The sequence below is a fragment of the Orbicella franksi genome, chromosome 7, assembly GCF_964199315.1.
Source record: "Orbicella franksi chromosome 7, jaOrbFran1.1, whole genome shotgun sequence".
Lineage (NCBI taxonomy): Eukaryota > Metazoa > Cnidaria > Anthozoa > Scleractinia > Merulinidae > Orbicella > Orbicella franksi.
Genome location: NC_138151.1, coordinates 3,809,469 through 3,837,467, shown reverse-complemented (window position 1 = coordinate 3,837,467; position 27,999 = coordinate 3,809,469). Strand labels below are relative to the sequence as shown.

General features: G+C 39.7%; 3 protein-coding genes across 3 annotated transcripts; all 3 read left to right on the top strand.

The window, feature by feature from the left end:
- Positions 1-338: 338 nt before the first annotated feature.
- LOC145493203 (histamine H2 receptor-like) lies at positions 339-2,900 on the top strand. The gene has a single exon (XM_081472619.1). The coding sequence runs from the start codon at positions 1,926-1,928 to the stop codon at positions 2,820-2,822; it is 897 nt and encodes a 298-aa protein (XP_081328745.1). The 5' UTR covers positions 339-1,925; the 3' UTR covers positions 2,823-2,900.
- Positions 2,901-4,770: 1,870 nt separating this feature from the next.
- LOC145493465 (adrenocorticotropic hormone receptor-like) lies at positions 4,771-6,131 on the top strand. Its single transcript, XM_081472937.1, has one exon. The coding sequence runs from the start codon at positions 4,901-4,903 to the stop codon at positions 5,921-5,923; it is 1,023 nt and encodes a 340-aa protein (XP_081329063.1). The 5' UTR covers positions 4,771-4,900; the 3' UTR covers positions 5,924-6,131.
- Positions 6,132-9,239: 3,108 nt separating this feature from the next.
- LOC145491860 (importin-5-like) lies at positions 9,240-27,985 on the top strand. Its single transcript, XM_081471143.1, has 27 exons — positions 9,240-9,948; positions 11,668-11,745; positions 11,938-12,127; positions 12,443-12,545; positions 13,146-13,242; positions 13,824-13,925; positions 14,503-14,628; positions 15,118-15,193; positions 15,360-15,404; positions 15,731-15,818; positions 16,414-16,520; positions 16,907-17,121; positions 17,781-17,954; positions 18,666-18,881; positions 19,340-19,423; positions 19,554-19,686; positions 20,087-20,154; positions 20,695-21,136; positions 21,605-21,660; positions 21,765-21,794; positions 21,875-21,970; positions 22,345-22,419; positions 22,867-22,944; positions 23,045-23,111; positions 23,662-23,890; positions 24,699-24,840; positions 25,316-27,985. Exons 1-27 carry the CDS (start codon positions 9,649-9,651, stop codon positions 25,403-25,405), a joined length of 3,507 nt encoding a protein of 1,168 aa, XP_081327269.1. The 5' UTR covers positions 9,240-9,648; the 3' UTR covers positions 25,406-27,985.
- Positions 27,986-27,999: the final 14 nt, after the last annotated feature.

The window sequence follows — 27,999 nt, the reverse complement described above, 5'->3', positions numbered from 1 at the left end:
AAGACTATACTGCTCTCACTGGTTCTATTCCGAGTAGAGGAGAGAATGTCAGAGCAAGCTTTTAGCTGGTCACTCGTTGGATGAGCGTGGTATTTGTTGAGGTTCACTTCACTGAGATGAGTGTAGATCGCTATTTATTTAGCGAACGAGCATAACTACACTCCATGCAAGTTAAGTGTTGTTTGAGCATTTTTACAAACATAAAAGCTTCCCATCATAAACAGAGAAGGCTCAATTGGTGTTTTCTGTCGTTGTTTACTTCTTAAATATAATTTCTGCCTTCGTAACAAATATAATGTCTTTAATCAAAACATTCACTAGATTAAGAATTTATTTATTTCGTTACGTGATTACCGTTTTGTCGGAATCTAGAAAAACTTGTTATATAAGTACAGTTTTAACACTGTTGTTGTTAGTAATGGCCTCAATGAAGCTATGTTTGTTGCAGACAAATAGTTCGTTTCCATTGCGTTTGTCAGAATCATAAGGGACGTTTGATTTGCGTAAAATTTGTCAAAATGCCAAAGCGAAATACCCAAAATTTTGAAATTTAGCCAGTCAGTTAGTTATTCAGTCAATATTTTAGTTTCATTTTCTCCAAAAGTTACAATTTTACTATATTAAAGCAGAATCGCAATAGCTGTAAATTGAGTGGATCACGGCTCAAGAAAGCCTAGCTATTGCTGTGAATCCCACAGATAATTAACACTTATTCCACTAGCGGCGTCGGAGATGAGATGATAGATAGCCCATGAGGCACCTGGAGTGGTGCGACACACTCGCGGCGAAGACTTTTCTCTCGCGCGTCTTCTCGCACTCGGGTATCGCTCCTACCTTTATCACTCAAGCAAGCGCCTGCTAGGCAAGCTTGATTACCGAAGACTGAAAAAGCACCACTGTTGTACAGGACATACCTACAGCTTCATTGATAACTGAGCAATTATAAATTCTCCTCACCTCAGTGGCTGTTTAACCATCAAGTGACATAGTAAGGAGAATTTGGGGTAAGACACGTGCCTCGATATAAATTGACCCCAAAATGACTAATTGCAGCGTCGCTGTTATTGTTTGATTTTATTCCAAATGACTTTTTAATAAGTTGGCCGTTGCCGCAAAGAGCTACGAGTTCAATTAAAAATAAGAACAGGTGGAAGAGTTTTGAGAATAAATTATAACAATAGGTTTTCCTTGGTGACAATTGTTAAACTCACATTTCACTGACTGAAACACTCACTTGAACACATTTCTGTTTCTTCCAGTAGTATTTTAACAATTGTCGGAGTTTTGAATGTCCTCGGCGAACGCAGTTTGTTAAAGTGCGTCGGATAGCATATTTTCTCCTTAAGTATTAATACTCTTTGTAGAGCTCGAAATTAAAGCTACCGATAATTAACAAATATATATATCCATTCGCTCCGTCAGTATTTGGGATTAATTATGGCGACTGTGTTTCTGCTAACATATTTCAGTCCAGTGTACACCATTCGACACAAAATGTGCAGGTTTCGGATCTTCTCGTAAATTGGTTGCTTCTCGCAATATTGTTGTGCGACTTGTGCTAATTCAGTTGTTCATGTTTTTCTTTTTTGCAGACATTTTGCATTAAATATTTGTTTATTTTGAACCGTGTGTTTTCTGTTTGAAAGGCCGACACATTACAACATGACAGCAGGCACTTTTTTCCATATAAGGTAAAGAAGCCATGGCTATTCGCTGCTTACAGTAGCGTGTAAACCAATCAGAAAACTAGAAATGAAATGAAATAATAGTGGCAGAGAAACGGTTAAATTAAAATTCGTAACGTTCTATTTTACAGGATGGGAGTCTTTTCAGCTGCAAAGTCTTGTTTCCGAGGCTTTCTACTTGCCTGACAAACTGGACGTGTTACCGGCAACTAAGAACAGTGACGCCAAAAGCCAAGAACAATGGCGGCTGGAAACTATATCGGCATAGCTGTTTTCCTTTCAGCCCTAAATATGTTTCTGTCCATCACCGCGATTTTGGGAAACATACTAATTCTGTTTGCTCTTTATAAAGTGTCTTCTCTTCACTCCCCGACAAAACTTCTGTTTCGATGTCTCGCAGTCACGGATCTGTTCATTGGTCTTACAACGCAACCACTCTTTGCTGTCGCTATTATGTCTGACGTACCAAACGTGAGCTTTAATCGGCTTTGTTTATACTACGTTGGTAGAGTAAACTCCTCTTCAAGTTATATTTTATGTGTGGTATCGGTCCTCACATCGACTGCAATAAGTGTGGACAGACTGCTTGCGCTGTTGATGGGACTAAGATACAGACACGTTGTAACATCAAGGCGTGTTTGTATGTTCACAACTTGGTTTTGGTTCATTGGTGTGTCGTGCGGGGGTTTGTACGTTTGGAGAAATGATATTGCTTGGTCTGTAGTCCTAGTCTTGGTCATTATTTCTTTAGTAACCTCGGCTTTCTCTTACATCAAGATCTATCTAAGGCTTCGCTCCCAGCAAAGACAGTTACACAGTCAACGAGAACAAGACCATGTACACCGAGAACAATTCAAAAGCGGAAGGACTGAACGCTACAATAGGACCGTGGCTAGCATTTGGTGGGTGCAGTTAGCCATAGTGGCTTGCTATATACCGTTTGTTATTGTGGCCACGCTCAGAATTCATGGAGGAATCGATGGAGATGGTTTGCAAATGGCACGACGCCTTGTGGTGACTTTTACCTATTTCAACTCATCGCTGAACCCAATTCTTTACTGTTGGAGGATCGCAGAAGTGAGGCAAGTAGTGAAAGACGTAATCTGCAGACCGTTAAACTGTTGTAAATCAAACTAGAGTTTACAACCGAGACTGAGAAGCAGAAATGTACGGCAGAATAAAAACCGTTCACGAACCGTTGAACTTATGGGAAAAGAACACGGTCACATACCAAACACATTTCATTATATTGAGTAGCAACTTAAATCCATCATTACTTTCTAGAACTAATCTCCAGTTATTATAACTAATTTGTTTCGTTAAGGATAATGTTGAAAATCCGAATAAATCAAGACAAGCGTTTATGATTAGTTAACTAATGAGCGAAAAAAAATAACAAGAAATGTGTTTTACAGCCAAGCCTGAAAAGGATAAACAGGTAAAAGAGGGAGAGCTTTTCAAAGTTCTTCTAATCGCCATTCAAATTCCTTCTACTGCAGTTTTTGGAGTCTCAAACAGACCTCGCAAAACTGAACTTGACTTATTCAAGCCAGATGGAAAAACTGCTGATAATCTGGTTTATGGTTAAAAAGCTGAAAAGATGGAAAGTGGATAATTTCGCAGAGTTTACCAATTGGGTCAGAGAATCATGTTAATAATCTAAGACTTCTCATTCACTAACATGTACACCACTCTCTTCTTCATAGTTAAACATATCATCAATCAGATTTTCAGAGAAGATTGAGACAGTAATACAGTAAAGAACACTGTGGGCTCATTTACAAAATTACGTCTTGTTACTGACGTAAGCCAGCCCTCGATCTCTCTTGGCTCCGGGGCGGATACAGTTTCATGAACCAATCAGAAAAAGCCAGAAAACGGGTGACAAGCAGTGACAAGCGCGGGAAATCTTGTAACCGGTGGCAAACGCGGGGAAACTGAAACACAGTAGCAGACACACGAAGAGTCACGTGACTCAAATCATGATTAGATCAGCTGCGTTTCGGATGCTGTTGCATATTATTTTGGTACAATTGTGCTGTGAAGTAAAACACGACATTCGTACAGAGTCTAGAATTAACCACTGGAAAATCACATGTTAGGGTTTCCTGATGTTACTGATACGAAGAATTATTGTCTTTTCATCAGATCACGAACGTTTCAATAACATATTTTACTTCACTTCACTTTGTATTAAATTAGGAATTTTCGGTTCAGTCACTCGAGTTGTCACGGTAGATTTTTAATTACAGGCATAGATAAAGATTGAAGTCTTAAAATACGGTTGAAAAAGTCCTATATCTTTTCCGACTTCCTTCAACACTCCTTAGAAAATGATGACAGACACCTGACGAAAAAAATTTGAGAAATGTTTATATAAATATCTATTTTAGTCTCTGCTGTCGCAATTACCGCAGGCTTTATGACAAGCATTATGACAGGTTTGACAGAAAAGCTTCCTGGAGTGAAGGATCCCGCTGAAATTGGAAAAAACATGATGCAGAAAATTAAAAAATGCTGACAAATTTTAATTAACTAATTAGTGTCATTAGTTCAGACTTCTCTTCTCGGGCAGTGTTTGACAAGACATCAACATCACTGGTGATAGAAAAGTTTTGCGTTGCACTATATTTCAGGAAAACAAGCTAAGTGTGGACGTGAGTAAGATTTGTTATTTCTAGCATATGCTGTTTAACCGGCAGAAGAAATATTCGGAAGTACAGCCGTCTGCAAACACTGCACAACATTGTGTGCCTGGGAAAAATACCCGGTGTCCTCCACTTTGAAACTTTGATGTTTTGGCTTTTCATATTATCTATTTGACCGTTTGTGTTCGCAGTTCATTATTATTTCATTGTTTTTACCTTGCCACATTATGTTACAGTTTTAGGATTTTACTAGTCTATATAAGACCTATATTACCGTGTACGGTTATTTTGACTATACTTTACCTGCAGCAGTTTAATTTGAAATCGAATTCTGGCTTAGATTCTAATTCGAGAAATTGAAATTAAATTTGCAGCACTAATCTGATTTTTTTGTTTACTAAGGCAAACAATTACATATAATCGCAACGACATTTTTATAACATTTCGTTTCCTGTTTTTGTCATTTTTGCAGTATTTAAGCACACTGAAGTGAATATCTAGAGAATCTTGGAAGAACAAAACAGCGTCACGGTCATACTGCAACCAGCATAGGTCTTAGACCAGAAAATGAACTCTTCAACCGCACAGTTTGAATCTAACGGGACTTCTTCTAGCTTTAGCCTTGATTATGGGCGCCTAGCTTTAATGTTAGGCGATTTTTCCGTGGCGTTTACAGCTAGTGTCGCCAACTCTCTCTTGCTGGTGATAATCTACAAAAATCCTCATCGGAACTTGCGTTCGCCAAGCACTAATCTGGTGATAAATATGGCTGTGGCAGATTTCCTGACTGGATTTCTGTCGGGCTTCCTAGTAACAGCATACGACGGGCTTCTGTTTATGGGTAGGACGGCAAAATCGCTTGAGAAATATCTTTTGGTGAACATCGTTATCGCTGTCACCAGTATAATGGTAGGCTGTTGTAATGTTGTAGCCATGGCGTGTGATCGATGGCTGGCTGTCACTGCAGCGTTGAACTACCGCAGAATTGTTACAGCAAGACGAGTCAACTCGCTCATAGGTCTGTTTTGGATCTACGCCATCGGTTTTGTGGGTCTCGGCTTTTCCCGAGCCATTCCAAAGGATGTTTACGAGTTGTTGTATTGTCATCTTCACGTATCGCTGCCGCTAATTGTTCTCCCGTTGTTGTACTGGAAAACATTTCGCGCGCTAGAAGCACACTCGCGAAGGATGACAAACGTGGGTCCTGGAAACCAAAGAATGAACTCTAAAACAGTCTGCGCAGAAATAAAGACTACGAAGGCATTTGTCATCGTTCTCTGCTTGTTTTATGTGAGTTTTCTCCCTTATGTTGTGGTAGTCAACTTGAGCAATTTTTGTCCAGTTTGCGTTGTTTCGAAAGGTTTTCAAGTTTTTCTTCACATTGCCTATAGATTTCTAATCCTAAATTGTTCCCTGGACCCGTTTGTCTACGCTTGGAGGATTCCAAAATACAGAAGAGCTGTTCGTACAGTCTTTAATAGGTGCTGCAGATTCAGGAGAAGGAATGCCATCGATCCAGATGTCACGAGCATTAGCATGTGTGGAAACCCTGGGCTAGAGACAACGCATGCGGCGGAAACTCAAACTTAACTTGAGTCAAACAACGCAGTTGAGACACGTTTTCCTTGCATAATATCTTGCTATCCTCTAAATACAGCGAGAGCTGTTATGACTTAGCTACCTTTGTGAGAAACTTTAGGGTGAATCTAGCATTGCATCGATATTTTATCAACAGGAGAAGTCTTTCTCGTTTTTTGAGTTCAAGAATGATGCATTGCTGAGTTAATTTTAAACACAATTTTTATGCCTTCAAACTGAAGGTTACAAAAGCGCGGGTGAGATACCCTTTTCGGTAGATCGATAAGGCATGAAGCGACTCACATCAAAGGCTATATATGGGTCATGTATATCAAACAGATAAAACTCGCTGTCGCTAATTTTCAGCATGGAACTCAAAAGAGGCGTAGCTTTTTCATTGTGGCAATTGGTCACACAGACCTCTTATCCATAAAACAGATCGCGAAATAATTTAGCGGCTCAAATGGAGCTTCCCCGTGAATTGACCATTGACGGAAACTCAGGCTATTACGCGGTTTCTGATTGGATCTATCAATTTTCCATGTATCAAACTACGTAATTGGCCCTTTGTATATGACGTCATCTAAACTAAAAGCTTCGCAACTGCTCATCTTTACAAAGTGCCACCTGCTTGTTATTTTTTACAAGTTTGTTTAAATTCATATCTGAGCATAATATTTGATTTCATACAGGCAATAATGTTCTTTGTTTTGGTGATTAGAGATGTCTGCCTGCCCGTCTCTAGCTTGTTTTTCAAACAGTGTCAAAAAGAACGCAAAACCAATATGAAATTATGACAATTAAAAATGTTCGAAGCACTCTGGAGTATAAAAACTAAACAAGTTTTTGGCACAACTTGCGATACCTTAGTTAATAATGACCTTCGTGATGCCTTGGTGTGCCAAACCATTTTGGACTGGCATGATGTATAACACTGAGGTATTCTTTCATAAACTGTACTCTCATTATCTGAAAGATCAGTTGCCGCATGTTTTTGTTGTTGTTGATGTCTCCACTTCCTTCGGCCGTCAAATGGTTTGAGAGGCGTTTTACTGTTTTAAATTTGATACTGACTGTCTGTTAAAACTCAAACAAATATCAAGAAAACCAAAGAAAACGTTTAGAGCATATAACGAATAATGTTATTATTATTATTATTTTGGAATCAATTTCAAGGGTTGAGAAAAACTGAACCCCTGCAACGCAATTGCAGTCTCACGCGGTCGATCTTTTCAACGACGTTTGCACAAGCCTAAGCATAAGTTTGCGTGATTTAAAATTCAGATTAGGTTCACTGTACTTAGGATCTCGTGAATATGTCAGAGTTTGTTTGAAGTCTCTATAGTACGTAGGTTCTAGGGGCCGCCAAAGACGACGGTCTTTGGTATAAAATGACTTCGGAATATTAGTGCACCTTGAAGATATAGGATGCTAACACATCATAGTGTAGTCAAACATCACTTACAGTCGGTCAGAGCGTATTATCTATATAGGCCACAGTGGTGGATCCAGGCCTTTGGCTTGGGGAGGGGGGAAGGGGGTGTTTTACTTGCCCTGCCGGCTTTTTTTCCTTCTGTGATATTTTTTTTAGGGGGGCCCTCCCCTAGATCCGCCACTGGGCCAATATTTACTGAGGCCAAGTAAGTCGTGACGTCATCAAATTAAAATATCCAACTAATTGCTTGTCAGCTGTTCAAATGTCAGTGCGAATAATTTGGGAAACAAACTTTAAGACATCTGTAGTCTAGCTCAATTCGAGAATTCGAAAATGACCTGAAAGACAGTTTATGATCTAGACTGATAGCCTCTTTTCCGCATGTTAATTTGTTCAAAACACAAAACTTGTCTGTGTAATATAATATTAGTAATATCCACAATTAAAATGATCATCATTGACATTGCAAAAACTGTTTGTTTGCATGAACACAAAAACTTGAGCAATTTTTATCAGAGTGGTTAGAATACACCAAACCTTGACTGCTTCGATGCTGAAATTAATATGTTATTTGGAGAAATAGATCGATAGATTTTATCTGATTCTACGCAGCCTTTCGGGATCTTAGTCGAGGTAGAGTTCACGTTCATCAATATGTATTTTTAATGTTGTCGGAATTGCTTTGTAGATAGATAAAATTTTCATGATCAGTCTTTATCTTGGCAAAATATTGCTTTTCGCCAGGTGTTTTCGCGATAGCTCTCTGACAAGACGCTCAGCTGTGATATGAAACAAAGTATTGTATTAATCTTCAGGCAAGGAGCACAAAACACTTACAGTGTATCACCAACATCCAAACTGAAAATAAGAACTTTGTAGGATTTAGACACTGGCCGGGCGAACATGGAATAGACTCCTAACGCAAAAAAGCCAGAGTGCAATGCCTCGTGGCCACAAACGGAGGAGAGGCATTAAACTACAACAACAGAATCTCGGCTTCCGCTAACTTCGCTTATTTTTTTCAGTAATAACTGGAAAATCCCGGGATTTGGTCGCTCCCACTGGAGGGAGGAAGGCGGGGGGGGGGGGGGGTGGAGGAGAAATGGAGAAACGGGATTTCCCACGAGAAAGGGATGCAGATGGCCTTCTTTTAAGCGGGCACCACATAGCGTGTTCTGAACGCCAATATCGCTCGCCTCCTGTCACGGTATTTAAAAGGGCTGCATCTGAAGAATTTACGTACATGCAAACATTCGATGACAACACTTTTATTATTTTAATTATATGACTATAGCTCTTTATTATTTGTTCAAAATGACCCGGGCCCTTAGCCGGGTTTTCACTGAGAATTTTAGGAGCTTCCCTACCCCTATAACTTCGGACTCCCCCAAGGGGGTTGCTCTATGTCCTGTCCTTGGTGATCCCCTAGGGTGGATTCAGTATGACCTAGTAATTAGTCCAGTATCGGGATCCACTCAATCTTTCGTAGCCTGCGAAAACACCCGTCCTTATTTGGCGCCAACGCCACTCGGGACGGGAGCGAACTGAGAAGGACGATTGTTTTCGGAGGCTTAATCTTTCGTTGAATTCACTTCTTTAACTTTTCGCTGCCCAGGAGATAAAGAAAAGTCAATTCAGAAAGTTTCAACTACAATGAGCCAGGCTATACGAATTGATCTCGCTAGAGTTCTTGCCCGACATAACCATTAGCTAAGACTATCAAATATTTAAGCAAGCAACCGCATACGATGATCCAGCTGGGATATGTTGGATCAACAGTGATCTAATCGGCTTCACATGGAAAATGAAGAATATACGAAACAGAGACCAATACAACGTATGATGATTTTTTAAGGTGTATTATATTTCCGCTGGCAAAACACTGAGCCTTCGTCAGATACAATCATCTACGTTGCGTCAGTCGCTGGTTCGATATTCTTCGTAACTACAAACCTCAGCGCGGTCGCCTGGTCTCTTGGGCTTGCTTCAGGACCAATAACTAGAAGAATAGTTTTAAGTGTAGTGATAGACATCACATCTTTTCTAGATATTTTCCAAACAAGGAAGACAAATACGTCTGAAGACGAGGATCAGTGAACTTTGTTTAAGAAAAGCAATGGAGGAAGAAAATTTGTCAATAGTTCACATACTGTGGCTATTTGTGTTGCCGAGGGGCTTAAAGTGTTGGGTAAGTTACGTAGGAGTGGGATTTGAGAGTGGTGTACAGCAGTGTACAACCCAGATCTGTCCAGAACCTTTTTGGCGCCAAAAAAATCAAATTAATTGACCATATAATGACCATATGGTGCTCTATATCTCTACAAAGACCACTACTCCGCGTCACCGGGTCTTTAATGATGACGATGTTGTTGGATTTCCGGAGAAATCAACAAAAGTATTGTTGACTGTCGCGCCAAAATTTGAAAATCTCACAAGCGGATCCACTTCCCGCCAAAAAATTTCTATGAGCAAAATCAGGCGCATGCGTACACACCGAAGGTTGGGCAATATGGTGGCCGTAATGGCGAACGAGCAGCAGCAATTCGAATCTCTTGTTACCCAGCTGATGTCCCCTGATAACAATATCAGGAATCAGGCAGAGGTAGGAAAATCTTTATTTTTCTCATTAGAATCCTTTCATTGCTTTATCTGCCCGAGAAACTACATTGAGGCCTGTTGCCGGGAAAATGTCTTCGAGAAGTACAGATCGCCGGCAGGATTCGATTGACTCTTCATGCCATGTGCATGTTAAAATTTGAAGTTTTGCTTGACGTTTTCAAGGCCCTGCATTTCCCATCGCTTCGCAAAAAACTCTTCTTCTTCTTGTTGCCTTAAGCGGCGTTATAGTGTCGAAAGAACGGGTTGTTTTGATGATATTTTCACCCACGTTTTCAGTGTTATCATTCGAGAACCTTCTGCTGTGCATAACGCATCGAGTATGGGGGTTTACAGAGAATGAATTTTTCCGGGATTACTTAAGGTCACTCCAGTGATTTAGGGTTGCATTAAAGTCGGTTTACAGTAACCTTAAACCCTTAAATCCCACTTGAGTTTGTATGCCATAATAAAACAACGGTCGATATTACCAACTGCTTATTAAGCTTACATACAGCACTGAGGTAATAATTATTTATTTCCGAGTTCGATTTAATGCGATGTGAATGAGTTTATAATTATTTTGCAAACCAATTGAGAAATGCAAGATTCCGTTTACGAGCAGGAAAAGCACTTTATGAATCTTTTTTTTTTTAAACAAACTGCCTTGGTGTTAATCAAAAAAGGAAAAAGTTACAAACGTAATTTGAAACAAACACGTAATGAGCAAGTCGGCACTGACTGTTACATTGTGTCATTACAAATGTTCCGGTGATACTTGCTAGCAAGTAATGTCAATACGCTATTGTCTAAAGAAATGACCATGTTGAAATCAGTTTTCTACATTTTACCTCAGCTGCGAGCTAGGATTTCTGTTACACAGTTGAAGTGATTTTTATGCACTTCTCTGTAGTTTATTTGCATCAATTGGCTATATATGGGCTATATAGGTATGTGCCACTGTGGAGGGTATGGTTTTCAAGCAGTTTACTCCAGCATAGGGTATATAAATCAGAGCGTTTGGGTCTAGAATAGGGTATCATTTTCCCCAAAATTTCATCTAGACTAAGGAAACCAGGAATTGGCACTCAAAAATATAAAAAATCAAATCGGTAAGTTTAAATTTATGCTAATCAGCCACAATAGCGTCGATAGATGGGGGGATTTATGGAGTTTACTCTAGTATAGGTTAGCAGAATTCAGCTGAACTAGCTCTGGTATAGGCTAAGGGTTCCAGGGTCCCAGAGGCACACCCCCATCCAGAAATTCCCAAAGTAACTCCCCTGGGCTTAATTCCTAAACACATGCCTTCTGTGGGGGACGTTCTGTTTCTCTTTTGGCATGGCTGTATTCAAAATATATACTGTGATAAATGCTGTCATTACATCTGAATATATACTCTGTTCAAAACAAAAACAAAAAAAACAACAACAGCAAAAAAAACACCTTAAGTTATGCCCTGTCTGCTGGACTTTCCTCCAGTTATAATGTTTGTGCAAATAAGGTAATTCCACAGGCCTTGAAGATAGTTTCCCAAACAATGGGTACCCAAACGATATGAATCATGGGTCTTTGCTATTTTTTTATATTTTTTGTGAGTAGAGCAGGCTGTGTCTATGACATTATTAGAGGCCTTATGTGATGATGATGATGATGATGATGATGATTTATTAACAATTATTCAATTTTTATTTATTATAATCATGTTTTCTTTACATCCTAACAGGCACATTATGATACAATTGATGAGCCAACAAAAATCAAATTCCTTATTCAGATGATTAGAACGTCAGGAATCCCCGAGGTAAGAAATGATTTAAGGTCATAAAGTTCATAGGATTTGTATGAAATTTAATGGCTACTCTTCTTTGAAAATTTTCTTACAAATCCTCTTATTATTTTTACTTGGAAATAGAAAAGAAAAGAATGTTCCTGTTACATTTTAGTCTGTAAACTGTACTTGTGGTAACTCATATTAAGACTGATTTCTTTAAAGGTTCGCCAAATGTCAGCTGTACTCTTGCGTAGGATTTTCTCAAGCTCAGTGGATTTTTACGACAAACTTGACCCAGCATTTCAGCAAGAGATGAAAAATGATTTGCTCAAGGCAATTGGTGATGAAGAGGTGCAAACAATCCGCAAAAAAGTTTGTGATGCTGTTGCTGAATTATCTAGAAGTCTTCTTGGTAGGTTCCAAGCAACATGGTGAAAATTCATGTCCCGTTTTGGTAGCATTTTCATGTCTAACAAAATAAGTTGTGCATTGGTCATCAGTGAGTAACTGAAAGCCCTATTTGGTAATTTTGAGTTCAAATTGAATCATTTAAATAATTTTTTGACGTAAAGTAACTGATAGTTGCTGTGACTATTGCCATTCAACTTTTAAATGATATGATTGAATAAATACTGGTTAGATTACTTTTAATTAAGCTGAGATGGTTAATATTATGTATTTTTAACTTGTAGATTTTGTTTCAAAAATAATTTTATTTGTCAAATAGATGAGGAAGGGTATAATCATTGGCAAGAACTCTTGAAATTTCTCTTTGGATGCTGCAATTCACCAAAACCAGAGCTGAAGGAAAGTGCCCTTCATATTTTTGTGTAAGTTTGTTCGTGTTGTAATATTTCTCAGTCAATGTCTGTGAACTAGACATGGTGTCTCATCTAAGGGAATTATCAGTTTTCCTTTTCACATGGTCAGAATTGCAAAATAACAGTTGATCATCAATATTGGACCATAGCCAACCAAAATTAATTGCCTGTGCCTGCTAAATGTCAAGTGTTGACAGTAATAAATGTTGCCTTTTTCATTATCATGGTTGTGCTCTTTTTACAGTACATCAGAGACAAAATAAAGTTCCATCATCTGTATATATGTACAGTGTAGACCAACTTGGGCACAATTTTAGTGAGCTTCTGATTGTACAACTTCTTTGAATCAGTACATGTACATGTACGTGTAGGTCTTGACTAGTGTAGCAAGAGAGTCGTGGTATGTGATGTCTGGCCATGTTTTGTTTTCTGTCTTGCCAAACCAAAATAGTGATTTTGTTGGGTGTACATTATGTCACTTTATGGTTGGCACATTTCAAAACAGTAGAGAGGCTATTAAATGGCGCTCCAAGTTTTTGACTTTTTTTCTCTATTAACTTGACTGGTGCACATGTAAGTACTGAGTATAAAAGTAATGTTTTGTTGCAGATCTTTTCCTGGAATTTTTGGAACACAACAAGAGCATTATATGCAGGTTATCAAACAGATGTTGTGGCAGTGTCTTCAGGATCAGTCTAGTCAACAGGTAAACTTGAGCCCACCAGTTAGCTCCTCTTCCACTTGATTGTATCACAGTTTTCAACTTGCTGCAGGAGGTTTATAGGAGAAGACCCTGGAGCAATGTGTCACCCAGGCTTTTTTTAACAAGAAAATTTGTTTTTAAACAAAGCACTAAACATTTACTGTACTGGTGAATTAGAGCACTGAAAATCAATGCGGAGTTTCACACTTGTGTACATGGGGGGTTGAAAGATAGCTTTTTACAATAACATTGTCTACTGACAGACTACTGAATGCAACAATCTCGTTGGAAATGCCCCAAAATGCCCCAATTGAATTTTTGCTCTTTGCTGGTTTCTGGAAAAATCCCAACAAATCCTTAAGTGTTCTGTAAATTGTCTTAAACACATTGCATTGTAAGCTGTATCATTTTTGTGGTCAGCCTTCAACCAACATGCATAACTGGGCAAGAATGTTCTGTAGAATTTTATTATTTACAAGTTTATGGACCTGCTGTAAAGACTATTTTGTATGTTGCAATGATCAGGCTGCTAGGTTAACCTGCATTATTTGAAATTTATGGTGCTGTTGTTTCCTTTGTTACAGGTTCGTTTTATGTCAGCACGTGCATCCGTTGCCTTTATTACAGATCAAGTTGAAGAAGTCAAACAAAGGCAATTTGCTGATTTAGTCCCAGGTATAGTGCAGGTAAGAATGGTAGAATAATGTTAAAGATCCTTTATTGGTAGGGGTGAGTTAAGGATGTTACCAAGGTACATGAAGCACACAGCACAGCAGTAAGGTGCTGTTAATTTCTTGCTCGCTGTTCATTAAACTCACCAACATGAGATGAGCTTGAGGAATATGGTGCCTGAAAGGATGGTGGACCCATAAGCAATCTTAGCCGAGCATGTAGGGTATCTATGACAACCCTGTGAGTGGCAACCACTTGGCACTGTCACACTGAACAAACAATTGAGAAGGAGAGTGGTGGGCTGGGAGAAAAGTCTATGAGCAGTGAAAAACATGCAGAATGGAGTGAAATCCAAAACAGAGCTGTAAACTACAAGGAGCCCCTGCACCAACACTTGGGCCAACCCCTGCACATCAACCCTGTGGGAGACTGCTGGCCAGCAATATAGTCTTAAAAAGCCTAAATTACATTAAGCCACATAATTTTAAAAAACACGGGAAATGAGTGTTAGTCTGTTTCCTTACAGGTACTTTTTGGAACCATGTATTAGCAATCTAGGTTAATTGTCTCTTTTTTTCTCTTTTACATCAGGCTGTTCGGGAAAGTGTCCAAGCAAATGCTGATGACTCCGTGTTAAAATGTCTGATAGACTTAGCCGACACTTGTCCCAAGCTTCTCAGGACAAATTTGGAACAAATTTTAGACTTGATGTTGGAGGTATGTTTTTCACAACACCTGGTGAATCTATTTTGTAATTGTGCAAGGCTGGTGATAGTCCAGCTGTCGAACACTGGGTTTTGGATCTGGGAGTCTGGAGGTCAAACCCTGTCATCATATTCTGGTCTGACAACTCAAGTCTGTTCTTTGTCATTCTCAACAAAGTATTCAGACTAGGAATAAAACATGTTCATTATTGAAATTAACCTCTTTAATTGGCGTAGGCCTGCAGTGAGATTAAGGTTACATGTACAAACTCGCACAAATTGTATCAGCTAAGCATGTGTAATTAAATGGCTTTCACTGGCTCTTGAAAGCAGCCGATGAAGGCATGATTGCAATGAAGTGCCTGCCTGATTCAATCATAGTAAAAAACAACAGAAAGATTACTTTTGTTTTTACAAGTCTTTCCTGTTTTTCATTCATACTTGTGCAATAAGAGTGCATAAGAGTGTACATGTCTGTTTATGAGCAAATTCACCTTTGCAGATTGTTCGTAACACAAGTCTTGTTGAAAGCTGGAGACATTTATCTTTAGAGTGTGTGGTGACACTAGCTGAGACAGGTTAGTGAGTTGTGTACACCATCGAGATCAAAGCCAAAAATTATTGTGAAATTTGACTTGCATGTAGTAAGTACAGAGTGGACATTTCTTTAACTGTACCCCCTTAATTTATCCAGGTTCAATTTTGTTCAAGTTTAAACCATTAATTTTTTTATATTCATTGTAGCACCAGCCATGCTGAGGAAATGTCAGAAATACATCCCTGTAATAGGTAAGCTGGCCATTTTTCTGAGATTCTTATGTATATTAATCATTTTAAATTTCTGTGATAAACAGGAAAATAAAATTGTGTGGTTCCAGAAAACATCCATAGCCACCTCAAGGAGGGTTATTGGTAATTCCAAGGGTGAAGGAGATCTCAAAAGCCAAAATCTTGAAAGGAAAGTACATGTATGAACCAAAAAACCCTCAGTGGGAGGGGTATTTTTTGGAACAAAGCAATTAGTTGTTTCTGTACAGTTACAGTGGCATTTTTTTAAAGATTTTCTGCAGCTTTACAGTGCTCATGACATTTTAATTGTTTGTGACAAATCACAGTTCCTGAGATGCTGGCAATGATGGTTGACTTGGAAGATGATCCAGAGTGGAGTATCTCTGATGAGCTTGATGATGAAGACTCTGAGAGGTAGTCACTGTTTGTTTTTTCATCCTTAAATGTTAAAGTACTCTTCAAAGGAAACTCATGCTTTTAGGAAGAAGAATGAAAAAATGCTATGCTTTTAGGATGTGTCAAGGCAGTGGGCATCTGCAGTCAGAATGCCGAGATTCGTAGTTTCAGCATATATTTTGAAGCCCTTTATTTTCTGCAAAGCCACACATCTGCTTTTACTGGCCTTTTTATGACTGTATGGACATGTGATCTCAACATTTAGCACTTGATTTACAGTACAGTACTAATCAAAACAGTCTCAAACACAATGCTCAGACTATGGCAAATTCTTTGTACAGGTGTATATCCTGTTGTTGTGCTACAGTATGTTCAAAGAAGTGTGATGACTTCCTGAAGGTTGTCATGTTTCACTCATTATGTCTGAAGAACTTCTTTATTCAAGATGATGCACACTGACTTACACTTTGAAATTGTTGGGGTTAGAATGGCCAATTAAACCCAACCCTTCAAGGTGCAGAATTTTATGTACTTGTACTAAGGTTCTCTTGCTCCTACCGGACCCAAGGCTTTTATGATGTAGTTTACTGACGGTAATAATGTTTGTTCACAGTAACTCTGTAGCAGGGGAAAGCTCCCTTGATAGGCTGGCTTGTGGTCTGGGTGGAAAAACAGTCTTGCCTCATATTATTGTTACAGTACCACAGATGTTACAGAATGGTAAGTTCTCGACTAAATTTACATTTGCGTACAAAGTTTATCATTGATAATATTAGGGAATTGGTAATCTAAGGGACATGATACGTGCTTGTACATGTTATTTATTGCTAATCTCAAAGACAAATTAAAGACAAGCAGGGCAGGTTCAGTTGAGTACACTTACAAAACATATAAGTGCTTGCCTTCCACCATTGTGACATGGGTTTGATTCAGTCACGAGTGCTAGGAGGATTTGGTCTGTTGTTGGTTCACGCCCCGTATCTGGTTTCTTTGCCTCCTGCAACACCAATGCTTCAAAAATTTAATTTAATCCGGTCGTAAGGACCACAATTTGTGACTAGTAATTTTTGTATAAAGAGTTGTAAGTAATTTTTTTTTTTTCCCAGCTGACTGGAGATATCGTCATGCTGGGCTGATGGCCATCTCTGCAGTTGGTGAAGGTTGCTATAAGCAGATGGAAGCATTACTCCCTGACATAGTTAACACCGTCTTGCCTTTCCTGACGGACACCCACCCCCGAGTACGATATGCTGCCTGCAATGCAGTGGGACAGTTGTCAACTGATTTTGCTCCAGGATTCCAAAAAAAGTTTCATAACAGAGTAAGTGTTAAGACTGAAGGATACTCAGTGATTTTGAAAAAACTGTATTGATCATGCTGACAGAGTTTGCTTAAAGGTTTTCTTAATAGCCATGTGCTAGTGAATAAGTTTTCCTTCCAGAGGAGACGGGCCAGGGAGACAAGCAGAAAAGTGCAAATAGATTGCAAGTTGTAAGGGATGCATGCAAGTAAATGTTCATCTCTTGGGCTTGCCACTGAATCTCAATTGTTATATTGTACTCTGCATCCACACTGTACACTTGTACAAGATCAGGAGAGCTCTTGTCATGTCCCGACCAGTTTTAAGGCCACAAACGAACTTTAAATTGGTACTCTTACACTACCCTTATTAGCTGGTTGCGCTCTTTCCAAGTTACTCCTGCCACTTGCTTTTTAATGATAAGAGGCCTTTGTGCCGTGTGCAGAGGTTTTAGTAACGTTTTTAGCAGGAGGGCAATTGATTTTCACAAGCGAGCAAGGCTATTTGATCTGAACTTCTTTATAAGAAGATGGTCAAACCAATTCTCACAGGTGGTCAATTTGCTCGGTGCCAGGCCCTTCAATGACGCCCCTGGCCGTACGTTATAATTTTTATCGTATTTCTATGTATACATGGACACTGGCATGATGACTGTAAATTATATCATTTAACCTTCACAGGTAATCCCTGGGCTTCTTGTTGTTTTGGATGACACAGCCAATCCTCGTGTCCAGGCCCATGCTGCTGCCGCTCTTGTGAATTTCTCTGACGACTGCCCAAAAACTATTCTAGCAACTTATCTGGATAATATCCTGGCCAAACTTGAAGCTGTGCTGGCTTCCAAGCTGAGAGAGGTGGGTACAGTTATTACGAAAATCAATAAGAAGTGCAAGGTACATTGAACGCATTGTCAGAGGTGCAGCAGGCTAATGAGAAGCATGTGAACCCTGGGTCAGCTGGTTTTCAGGCTCATATTCGTGCTGGGGATATTTTCAATTGTTCTTGGACAAGACACTTTACTCTCACAGTGCCTCTTCCCTCAGGTGTATAAATTATTACAGGAGCATTGCTGGGGAAGCCTGACAGAATACTTAGGGTGAACTCTGCAATAGGCTTGCGCTAGCATCAGATGATCAAGTGGGAGCAGTAATAGATTGCATTGATAGTTGCTTCATAGTGTGCTAACTTTAAGAATCAACCTGGCAAGCCTTCTAAGCTTATAGAGCGACATGATTTCAAGATTCACTGTAATCCATAACCATTGCCACCTTTGTTGGTCATTTTCATGTCATAACAGGTTCCTGTCATTTCTTTTTTGGGTATAATTTTATGATTCTGAAAAATAATTGGTCTAAGGGCCATGACCTGGAAGACCTGTTATGGCTGAGCATGATCCTGCAGGTGAAATTTCCTTTTGTTGATAGAATTCACCCAGGATGTAACAACTTTGTTACAGGTGAGAACATCAGAGCTACAGTACAGGTGACTGAAAACTTAATAACACCCCTGAATTTGTTATTGTGTTATTGTATGTGTTGATTCTGTGTTCTGTTTGTGTTTGATAGCTTGAACGTGGCGGTAAACTCGTTCTGGAGCAGGTGGTCACCACCATTGCTACAGTGGCAGATACGGCAGAAGAGAAATTTCTTCATTATTATGATCGGTTCATGCCAAACCTGAAGTACATCATGCAGAACGCTCTATCATCTGATTACCGCATGCTGCGGGGAAAAACCATTGAGTGCATCAGTTTAATTGGTTTGGCTGTAGGAAAAGAGAAAGTAAGTGTCGTTCTGCAAAGTACTTTGTACTTTAGTCGCTATTTTCTCTCTAGATATCCTTGCGAGATGCATGAAGCTCCTGTGTTCAGGGTCTCTCCCCAGTTTTCTAGCTCGTTCCAGACCCTTTTAGGGGCGTCGCATTTCGCTTGGGAAATTGGCGCTTTCCTCTCTTGCCGAAAATAGAGAACGTCTGATCGTAGTTAAGATTGCTTTTGCTTTACAACCAATCAGAGAAAAGTCCAGATTCAGGACTACGACAGACTACTCGTGAAGTAAGTGTATTGGGCGTTCTTTCTCCCCTTAAAAGCTTTCCCCGTTTGCCGTAAAAAAAGAACGCCTGATCAGAGGTTCGATTGTTTTGCAATCTAGTACATGTATTTCCAAAATACACTTCTTTCTTATTAAGCTGTACATGCTGTTGACGGCCATTGAAACCTTTTCTTTGTACTGCTTGCCAGTTTTTGCCTGATGCTAGTGAAGTGATGCAGTTATTACTGAAGACTCAGACTGAGATGGAAGAGCTGGAGGCTGATGATCCTCAGGTCTGTTATTTTTTATCACTGTTCGTTACCTTGTAAGGAAAAAAGAGAGAAAGTGTTTACAATTACATTGGCTTTTATTTATACATAGAAACATCATTACGACTCAATTGTGATTTTAACCTATTATCAGATTTCCTACATGATCTCAGCCTGGGCCAGAATGTGCAAGATTTTTGGCACAGAGTTCACTCAGTACCTTCCCCTCGTGATGCCCTCAGTGATGAAAGCTGCATCCATCAAGCCTGAAGTAGCAGTCATTGATGGTTTGTGTCAAAAGTATTTTTCAATCAATTTTGAAATTTCCTCTATAGAGATGAAGAACACAAAAGGTAACCTCGATCCCAGGGTCGCTCATCTTGAAGATAAGAGACCCTGGCTGTGGGAACGAGGTTGCACAAATGGTGTTTTTGCTAAACCTTGGTTTGAGTGTTTTCTCGATATTTTGTTTAGCAGTCGGATAATTTCTCAAGCGCTTGCGAACAGCTTGAAAGTTGTTACTCAACTCAACTGTAACAAAGCAGTGATTTCCATGTTTGGCCTTCATAACTTGATGCTCTTGTCAAAACTCAAAAGTTGTTTCTAATCATTTTTCTTGTGCTTCCGTTTAGTAAGTTCTAAAGTGATTGTTTGTGCATGCGTAACGTGTGGTGTTTGTTCTTACAGCTGATGATCCAAAGAGCGGACAGTATTCTGAAGATGAAGGATGGCAGTTTATCACGCTTGGTGATCAGGTAAGATACATTTGTTTTGAAGGAGAATATTGCAAATAATCTTCGCTACACCTTCCTGTCTTCTTTCGAGTTAAATTGTACATTTGCTCCTCAGCTCTGAGACACAGATTTCACTGAGAGTTTTGTCTGCAAAGCACTTTCACATTTTATTACCGAGCTTAAAATTCAGCATCTTTATTCACTTATCACTACTCACGATGACTTCGACAGTGCTGATCCCAGTAGTATGCAGAACGCCTGTCACATATGAACTCAGTTAGATGACCTTGCTCTTCATGAGTTCTCGTAGTTCAGTGGATAGAGCGCCCTCCTGGTGTTCGGAAGGTCATGGGTTCGATTCCTGTCGGACACTCGTGTCATGTTGATCAATTCACCTTTCACCAATCTCATTCTTTGCTTTCATTGCTAAACTACTGTCATGACAGGTGCTTGTTTACTATAATGTTCCTTTCCCCGTATCAGTGTCAAAAGTAATCACGCCAGCTGTTAATTCGTGTAAACTGGGTGACTGTTCTCATCCCTTTTTTTTTTTTACCACAGCAAAAGTTCGGCATCAAGACCGCTGGTCTGGAAGACAAGAGCACTGCATGTCAGATGCTTGTGTGCTACGCCAGAGAACTAAAAGAAGGGTTCGCTCCTTACACAGAACAAGTCGTCAAACTAATGGTCCCCCTGTTGAAATTCTACTTCCACGATCTAGTGCGCACAGCTGCTGCAGAATCTTTGCCGTATCTGCTGGAGTGTGCAAAGATTAAAGGGGACGGATACCTTCGGCAGATGTGGGCCTTCATGTGCCCGGAAGTGTTGAAAGCCATGAGCGCGGAACCGGAACCGGAAGTTCAAATTTTGATCATGGACGCTCTGGCACGGTGTATAGAGACTTTAGGCGTGGGCTGTATGACTCCTGATTATTTCACTGAGCTTGGCACCATGCTGCATGATATTATAGACACTCATAAAAACAGACAGGTCGAAAGACAGCGTGAGTATTATGGGATGGCAGGAATCGCTGTTGTTAATTGTACAGTACATTAAGCTGAGTCCGCATTTTTCTTTTTATCACCGGGTCAGTTATGTTGCTGCATGTACGCCACACGAAGTATCCTCACTGTAACAAAACGAGTAAAAGTTCATTTCTGTTTGTGTCGGAGTGCTCTTGGTAGAAACCTTGTGACTGGGTACATTTGTGTAAATTTCGCATTTTGGATGAATGGAGTTTTCATGACTTTTTTCTTTGGTCAACAATAAACATTTCCAAACAAAGAGGATTTTTACAATTGTCATTCCTAAAGGTTAATGGTAACTGAATGGTCCAAATCTTCAAGGTTGTGAGCCAATCAACTTATTCTTCTGGCGTGTCGTTCGCTCGAAAGCCGTTCAGATAATTCTACGTATTGATTTAGTGCTTCTGTGGTTTGTTGAGCTGTTTGTGTATCGTTATTATTTGCAGAGAGAAGAAAAGAAGAAGATTACGACGAAGAAGTAGAAGAAGACTTGCAAGACGAGGTACAGTTGCACTTGGCTTGTATTATATTACGTACGGTTTTTTTTTTTTTCCAGAGAATCGAATGTTTGTCTTAAGTAACAATTTTTTTTTATCTTTATTTCAGCACGAGACGGATGTGCACATCTTAAGCAAGGTGAGGACATGGACTGAATTTCAGCCGTGCAACTAAATTAATGGTTTGGTTTTATTAACCATTCTGTGATGTTTTGACAGGTTTCCGATATTATGCACGCGTTGTTCGGCACCCATAAAGAAGCAGCTTTGCCTTTCTTCGAGCAGCTTCTTCCCGATTTTCACTCGTTAATACTGGTAAGTGGAATCTCGTGTAGTTATCATTGATGCTCTAACATTACTACTAAACTCGCGTGTTTTGTCACGTTCATTCAGCGGTCAAACGCACCGCGCGTGCACAGTTCTTGCCGTCGTTTTCGCCTAAATTTAACTGCCGCCGAAACGAAACCAAAAGTGGAGTTGAAGCTTTGCGTTGACGGTGGTGAACTACAAGATGCGTTGACTTCACCTGTTTACAAACTGTTTTCCCGCCGTTTAGTTTGCAATCCAATCAAATCGTTGTACATTGGCGGGTGTCGCTTACAAGAGTCAGTGACTTTTTGGTGTTTAATTTTGTATGAAGCATTCATTTGATTAACCCTTACTGGTGAATTATAATTTATTCGTTCCAGGCTCCCGGCGGATCCGCTCAAGACAAACAGTGGTCTCTGTGTGTCTTTGATGATGTCATAGAACACACTGGGTCTGTAAGTATCATCAATGTTTATGTGACCGTTATCTGTGGATTCCATTCTGCCCGAGGACAGGGGTCAAGAGTACGTCGTTTATAAACTTTAATAGGTTACCTCGGGGCTGTAGAGAATCGTTTGGTTTTTGGAAGAACAACGAAGTGTCACAACGAAGGCACCACTTTGGTCAAACTGAACATCAATGTGGTCCGACATGTACAGCTTTATTTTTGTGATTATTTATACAGGCTTGTTTGTTTCTTTTGCTGTAGTCTCTCTGTAACGCCGAGACAAACGTTTTTAATGCCTCAAGTGGGATTGTTACCTCGGCAGTATAGGAAGATAGGAATTAGGAAGATCAGCGAAACCATCCAAGAAATCTGTTGGGTTTTCTTCGCCTCTCGCTCTGTCAAGAATTGATTGGTGTCATGGCGGATTTTGAGAAACCTTTGTTTTGTTTTTCAGGCATCATTTAAGTACCAGGACTATTTTCTGCGACCGATAATGAATTATGTGTTAGACAGAAATGCTGATGTTAGACAGGTTTGTTTAATTCTGGCCATTTCATATCGCGTGATAAATTTTCAGCCATTCTGTTATGTCACGGCTTTGCCATATGATGTAAAACGATTCTGTTTTGCAGGCTGCGTGCTACGGATGTGGGGTGATGGCACAGTATGGAGGAGAGGAATACATCACGGCTTGTACAGGTCTGTTGGAAGCAGGGAGTTTTCGAAAAAAGCTGGGAACTTTGGCGGAAACTTAATTACGCGTTTTCGAAAGATCGATTTGGAAATGGGAGACGGGGGCAGGGGAGGGGGGGTGGGCAATTTTTAAGTTTGAGTTCTTGTAATTATTAAAGAGGTATATATTACGGTTTGTACAGGTCTGTTGGAGGGAAGGAATTTTTGTAAAGAATAGGGAATTCAAACGAAAACGTAATTTCGCGTATTTGGAGTGCCGATCTGGAAATGGGAGGGCGGGGGTTGGTGGGTGATTTCATTAAGTTTGAGTTCTAGTGCCAATTAAAGAGGAATAGATCACGGCTTGTACAGGTCTGTTGGAAGGAGGGAATTTTTGTGAAGAGCAGAAAATTTTAGCGAAAATGTAATTTCGCGTTTTCGGAAGGTCGATGTGGAAATGGGAGGGCACGGGAGGGTGGGTGGCTTTATTTGAGTTCTAGTGTTAGTGAGGGAGGCTTTAAAAGAAGTAATTCTATCTTATTTATTGTTAAAATAAACTGTTTATCTTTTTTTCCAGATGTAGTCCCATTGCTTTTCCAAGTCATCAACGCCGAAGATTCCAGAAGTCGAGAAAATGTGAATGCGACAGAAAACGCCATTTCCGCCGTGGCAAAAATATGTAAATACAACCGTGGAAACATCGCGCTCAGTGAAGTAATCCCGGCATTCCTTGCGACACTGCCGATAACGGAAGACAAAGAAGAAGCACCTCACGTGTATGGATACGTCTGTGATTTGATCGAAGAGTGAGTACATTGATTGACATCTAATTTCCCCTTACAAGGTCGGTACAGGGTCAAGTAGAGAGGTTGTGAGAATGACGACAATCATCAACTGTGGTTATCCATGCGGGCCGGGTTTTTCAAAGCCTGATAAAGCTAACGCGTGATGAGCGAGAATTTTGATTTCAGTTTAGTAACCTTTCGGTGAGGTTTACCGTTTATATTGTTTGTCCTTCAGTTTTGGGTTTTAATAATCATAAACTATACAATACGTAAGTAAAGAAAAACATTTTTGTACAAGAAAAATTAATACTTCGGTTAACTTTTAATCCTGGGTTAGCGTTAACCGGCTTCCTATAACCCGGCCCTGGTCATGATGTGCCACTAAATTTTCACAATCGGCATTAACAGAAATGTATGGTGATAAGTAATGAGAATTTATACTTCGAAATTGGGGCTAAAAGTTCTAGTTAAAAGTCTTAGGTAAATATGTGGCTGTGGGGTAGATTGTGGTAGAGAAGGTAAAAATACTAGCGAACGGATTACAGGCAAAATCACAACTGTGCTAATTTGAGACACTGAATTAAGGAAACAACGATTGTGAATTGACGGAAAAAGGAAGTGCTCCGTTCTATCGTCCACGCTCTGAAAGCCTGAAGAAGGATAAAGGAGATAAAACTATTGAAGATTAGCAATTAGGCATATGCAGTGAACTTTTCACTTTACAAGTAAGGTATCAAGCGATCGTGCTTTGTTTAAGACTACCTACAAGAACAACCACAAACATTACAACAACAGTATTAAATACTGTAAACTTTGCGTTTTTGAACAGAAACAATCCTCTCGTTCTGGGTACGAATAACAGCAATTTGCCGCGAATACTTCAAATCTTTGGTGACTTGTTTGTGAATGACGTTCTAAGCGATGACGAGGCCGCCAGGAAAAGAGTTCTTGCAATTATACGACAAATACAAGTAAGTTCACACCATGCAATCTACTTGGTAATTGGATTATGTGCTCGAGAGTTTCATGAGGTGGTAGTTGAAGAGGCTAAAAAGCCGAATCAACTGTCACCTCATAGAAAGCGAGAGCAAATGATGTAATTGTTGCAGGAGAATTCTGACTGAAATTCCTTCAAATACTGTAATGGTTTCCAATTATTTTCTTTACGTGAAGTAGTACTAAACTTCATGAACACTTAAGCAAAAACGTTTGCGGGCTGAATTGCAGCTGTAGCCAGACGTATACTCGCGCTCAGATCGCCTAAGATCGTACCATGTGATCAGTTTTAACCAATGACGACAACGGAAAATGTTGTGGTAAACTATAATGCCTGACAGTGTGTGATGGTTCGGCCAATCAGATTGCAGTATATCCATTAGTTTACCAGTAAAATTCTACTAATCATACCTTTTATGTCAATTGCGTTGGTTTTATTTCTTTTATCAGAGCGCTGCTGACATGTGGAAGGCTTGTCTCGGACAACTCAGCGAGCTCCAACAGGAAGCTTTGAAACAAGCGCTTGAGGTTGAAAGCTGACTGAAACCGCAACCTTAAACGCGTGCGAGATACCCAGGTGTGCAGATTTCTCACAAAAACCGAGAGAGAACCGCGTCCCACCAGCAGAGATTTCTTGAGCTCTTTGCATGAAATGCACCATATTCTGTTGACCCCCTGCCATGAATACTGAAAGGTTATGATTTTGTATCGAGTGAAAACAAAACAACACGACAAAATACACCGAGGTGGACAGTGTAGAACGGTGACAACTCATCTTGTTTTTCTATATTTGGATGGCGACTGTGGACGATGAAATCAGGAAAAAAGATACCAGAGAACTAGAGGAAGTGTAATGGAGAGAAGTGCAGATAGGACTGAGATTCCAATAACAAGAAGGAAAAAGAAAAAAACAATAACAAGAGAATAGAAACCGAGAAATAGATGTGTGGAAGTAATTCTAATTGTAATAATTTAAAGCGACTTAGGCATAGAATGTTGTTCCTTCCTTTTTAACCCTTTCAGACTCAAGCTTGGAAGATCAATTCTCCTTACCAAGCGCCTTACATTTCTTTTAATCTAGTTTTGGGAATTTGGCGGTGTATCAGGACAATATCCCATTTGATTAGCTTTTTCTTCAATTCAAAGGAATGTCTGCTGTTAAAAAAAAAACAAAAAAACAATAGAGTTGATACTGGTAAGAGAAGTTAGATATCCATCAGTCTTGGAGCCCAAAAGGTTAAATAAGAATGTTTCAGTAAATATGAAAATATCTAATGCATTTTTCTGTCGTAGCTTAACCGAAGGTCTGAGAATAGACAGTACTGTGAAGTGTAACCTCACCTCTGCATGGAAGCGAGGTTTGGGTTGACCATGTGATGATGGAGATTAGAAACTAGTTAGAATGATAACAGAACAATTTACATTTGAAAAGTAACAAGGTTTGTATCATAACAAAGTCAACTCTAGCCTCGCTTCTGTCTAAAGGCCTGGCCACCAAGCACGGAACTGTAAAATGTTCTCGCCTATAAAAGTCGTAATAATATCGATAAAGAAGACCTCTGTCAGAAGATGTGAAGAAAAGGGAACCTCAAAACTATAGCCTACCAATGGAGAAAAATACGAAAGACGATCTAAGACTAATTAAGTTCTGAACAACGAACACGACAAGGGTTGTAGGCCACATTCTGTTTCCAAGACTTCTCCGTTGAAGTTTCCCCGCCTCTTCCAATTTTCAAGAGTAAAGCCCTCGGAAAGAGATTGTACACGCCCAAGCAGAGCAAAACATCGATAACGTGGTCAACCAATATGAATAAACTTCATTGCTCTTAGGTTAAGAAATTGAAAAACCATTCTTGTTGTCGAAGTCAAATGACGTCATTATGCAAATCACGCGATATCACCTACATTATCTACCACCTCGAGCAGTTCTACTCTTCTGAAGTAAATTGCTTTTCGATCGAAGTCAATAGTGTACAATAACAATGTAACAATGAAAATGATTACAGTCGGATTCTTGCTGTTCGCAGCCATCAAGTCTTCAGCTGCCCTAGGTGAGGCAAGAAAACTCGATAATGGTGAAGTAGTTCTTACAAACTAGCAGAAACTCAATTACAACTGGTACATTTGCACGTAAATTATATTTCCTAAAAAAAAGCCTCCCTTATGTTTCAAAACTGTAAAGCCTTTAGGGTTGACCAGAGGCAAGTAAAGCTTTTGATAAGGAGGTCTTGGTGATGAGCAATTGTACAAAGCGAAACACTTTGGAAATCGATAAATTCAAACTTACTTTTTAGCTCTACAAAATCGTCTCCAGCTCACATTTGTGAATCAAATTAACCCCCACTTTCTCGAAGTTCTTTCCGCGCGCACGTCTTCCTATCGGCGACCTGTTCGCTGTTTCTCTGTCCAACATTTCAAAACTTCCCATCGATTCTTCAAACTTCTTTTCCCATTTCAAAGGATACTGCGCAGAATTCCTCTTTCGCAAGTATACAGCTGTTAGAAGTAATCCAAAAAGAACCACAGCCACGATACAGCCAAGAGGGATAAAGGCAATGATTCCTCCATGAAGCAGCTGGTCGTTATTTTGTGGCAGCTCGGTCCGTGTTGTAGAGTTGATACTATCAACCAGTGTTGCCGAGGCACTGCTTTCTTCATTTGATGATTTTCGTTTTTGTCCTTGAACACAGCAAAACGTCGATAGCGTAACACATGTTATCAACTTAATGGCGAAGAAAAAAGTGCTCTTTGAACCCATTAACGATCTTTAAACTGTTTTCTTTCGATCCTAATTGAAGAGGTTCTCCATCTTTGCCAAAACCCAAAAAGATCAGCCAAGACTGTTCGAGCACACTAGGTGTTTTCATCTATTTATATTAATTTTCATTCCCTTCATTTATCTCTTTGCGTGAGTCAAATCCCCGAGGCAGCAATTAACCTCTTTTAAAAAACTTTACTGCTAGACAGTTATCAGTGAACGGAAGAAAACATTTCTTTGACGTAGTTTACTTCCCGCGAGATTTAATTTCATGGGTCCGCTAACTGTGATAAAATTTTCTGAGATTCAAATGTCTTGTTGACATTTTTTGATCGTTCCACCGACGTAGTTCCCTTCTTGAGGACCTTTGCGCTAT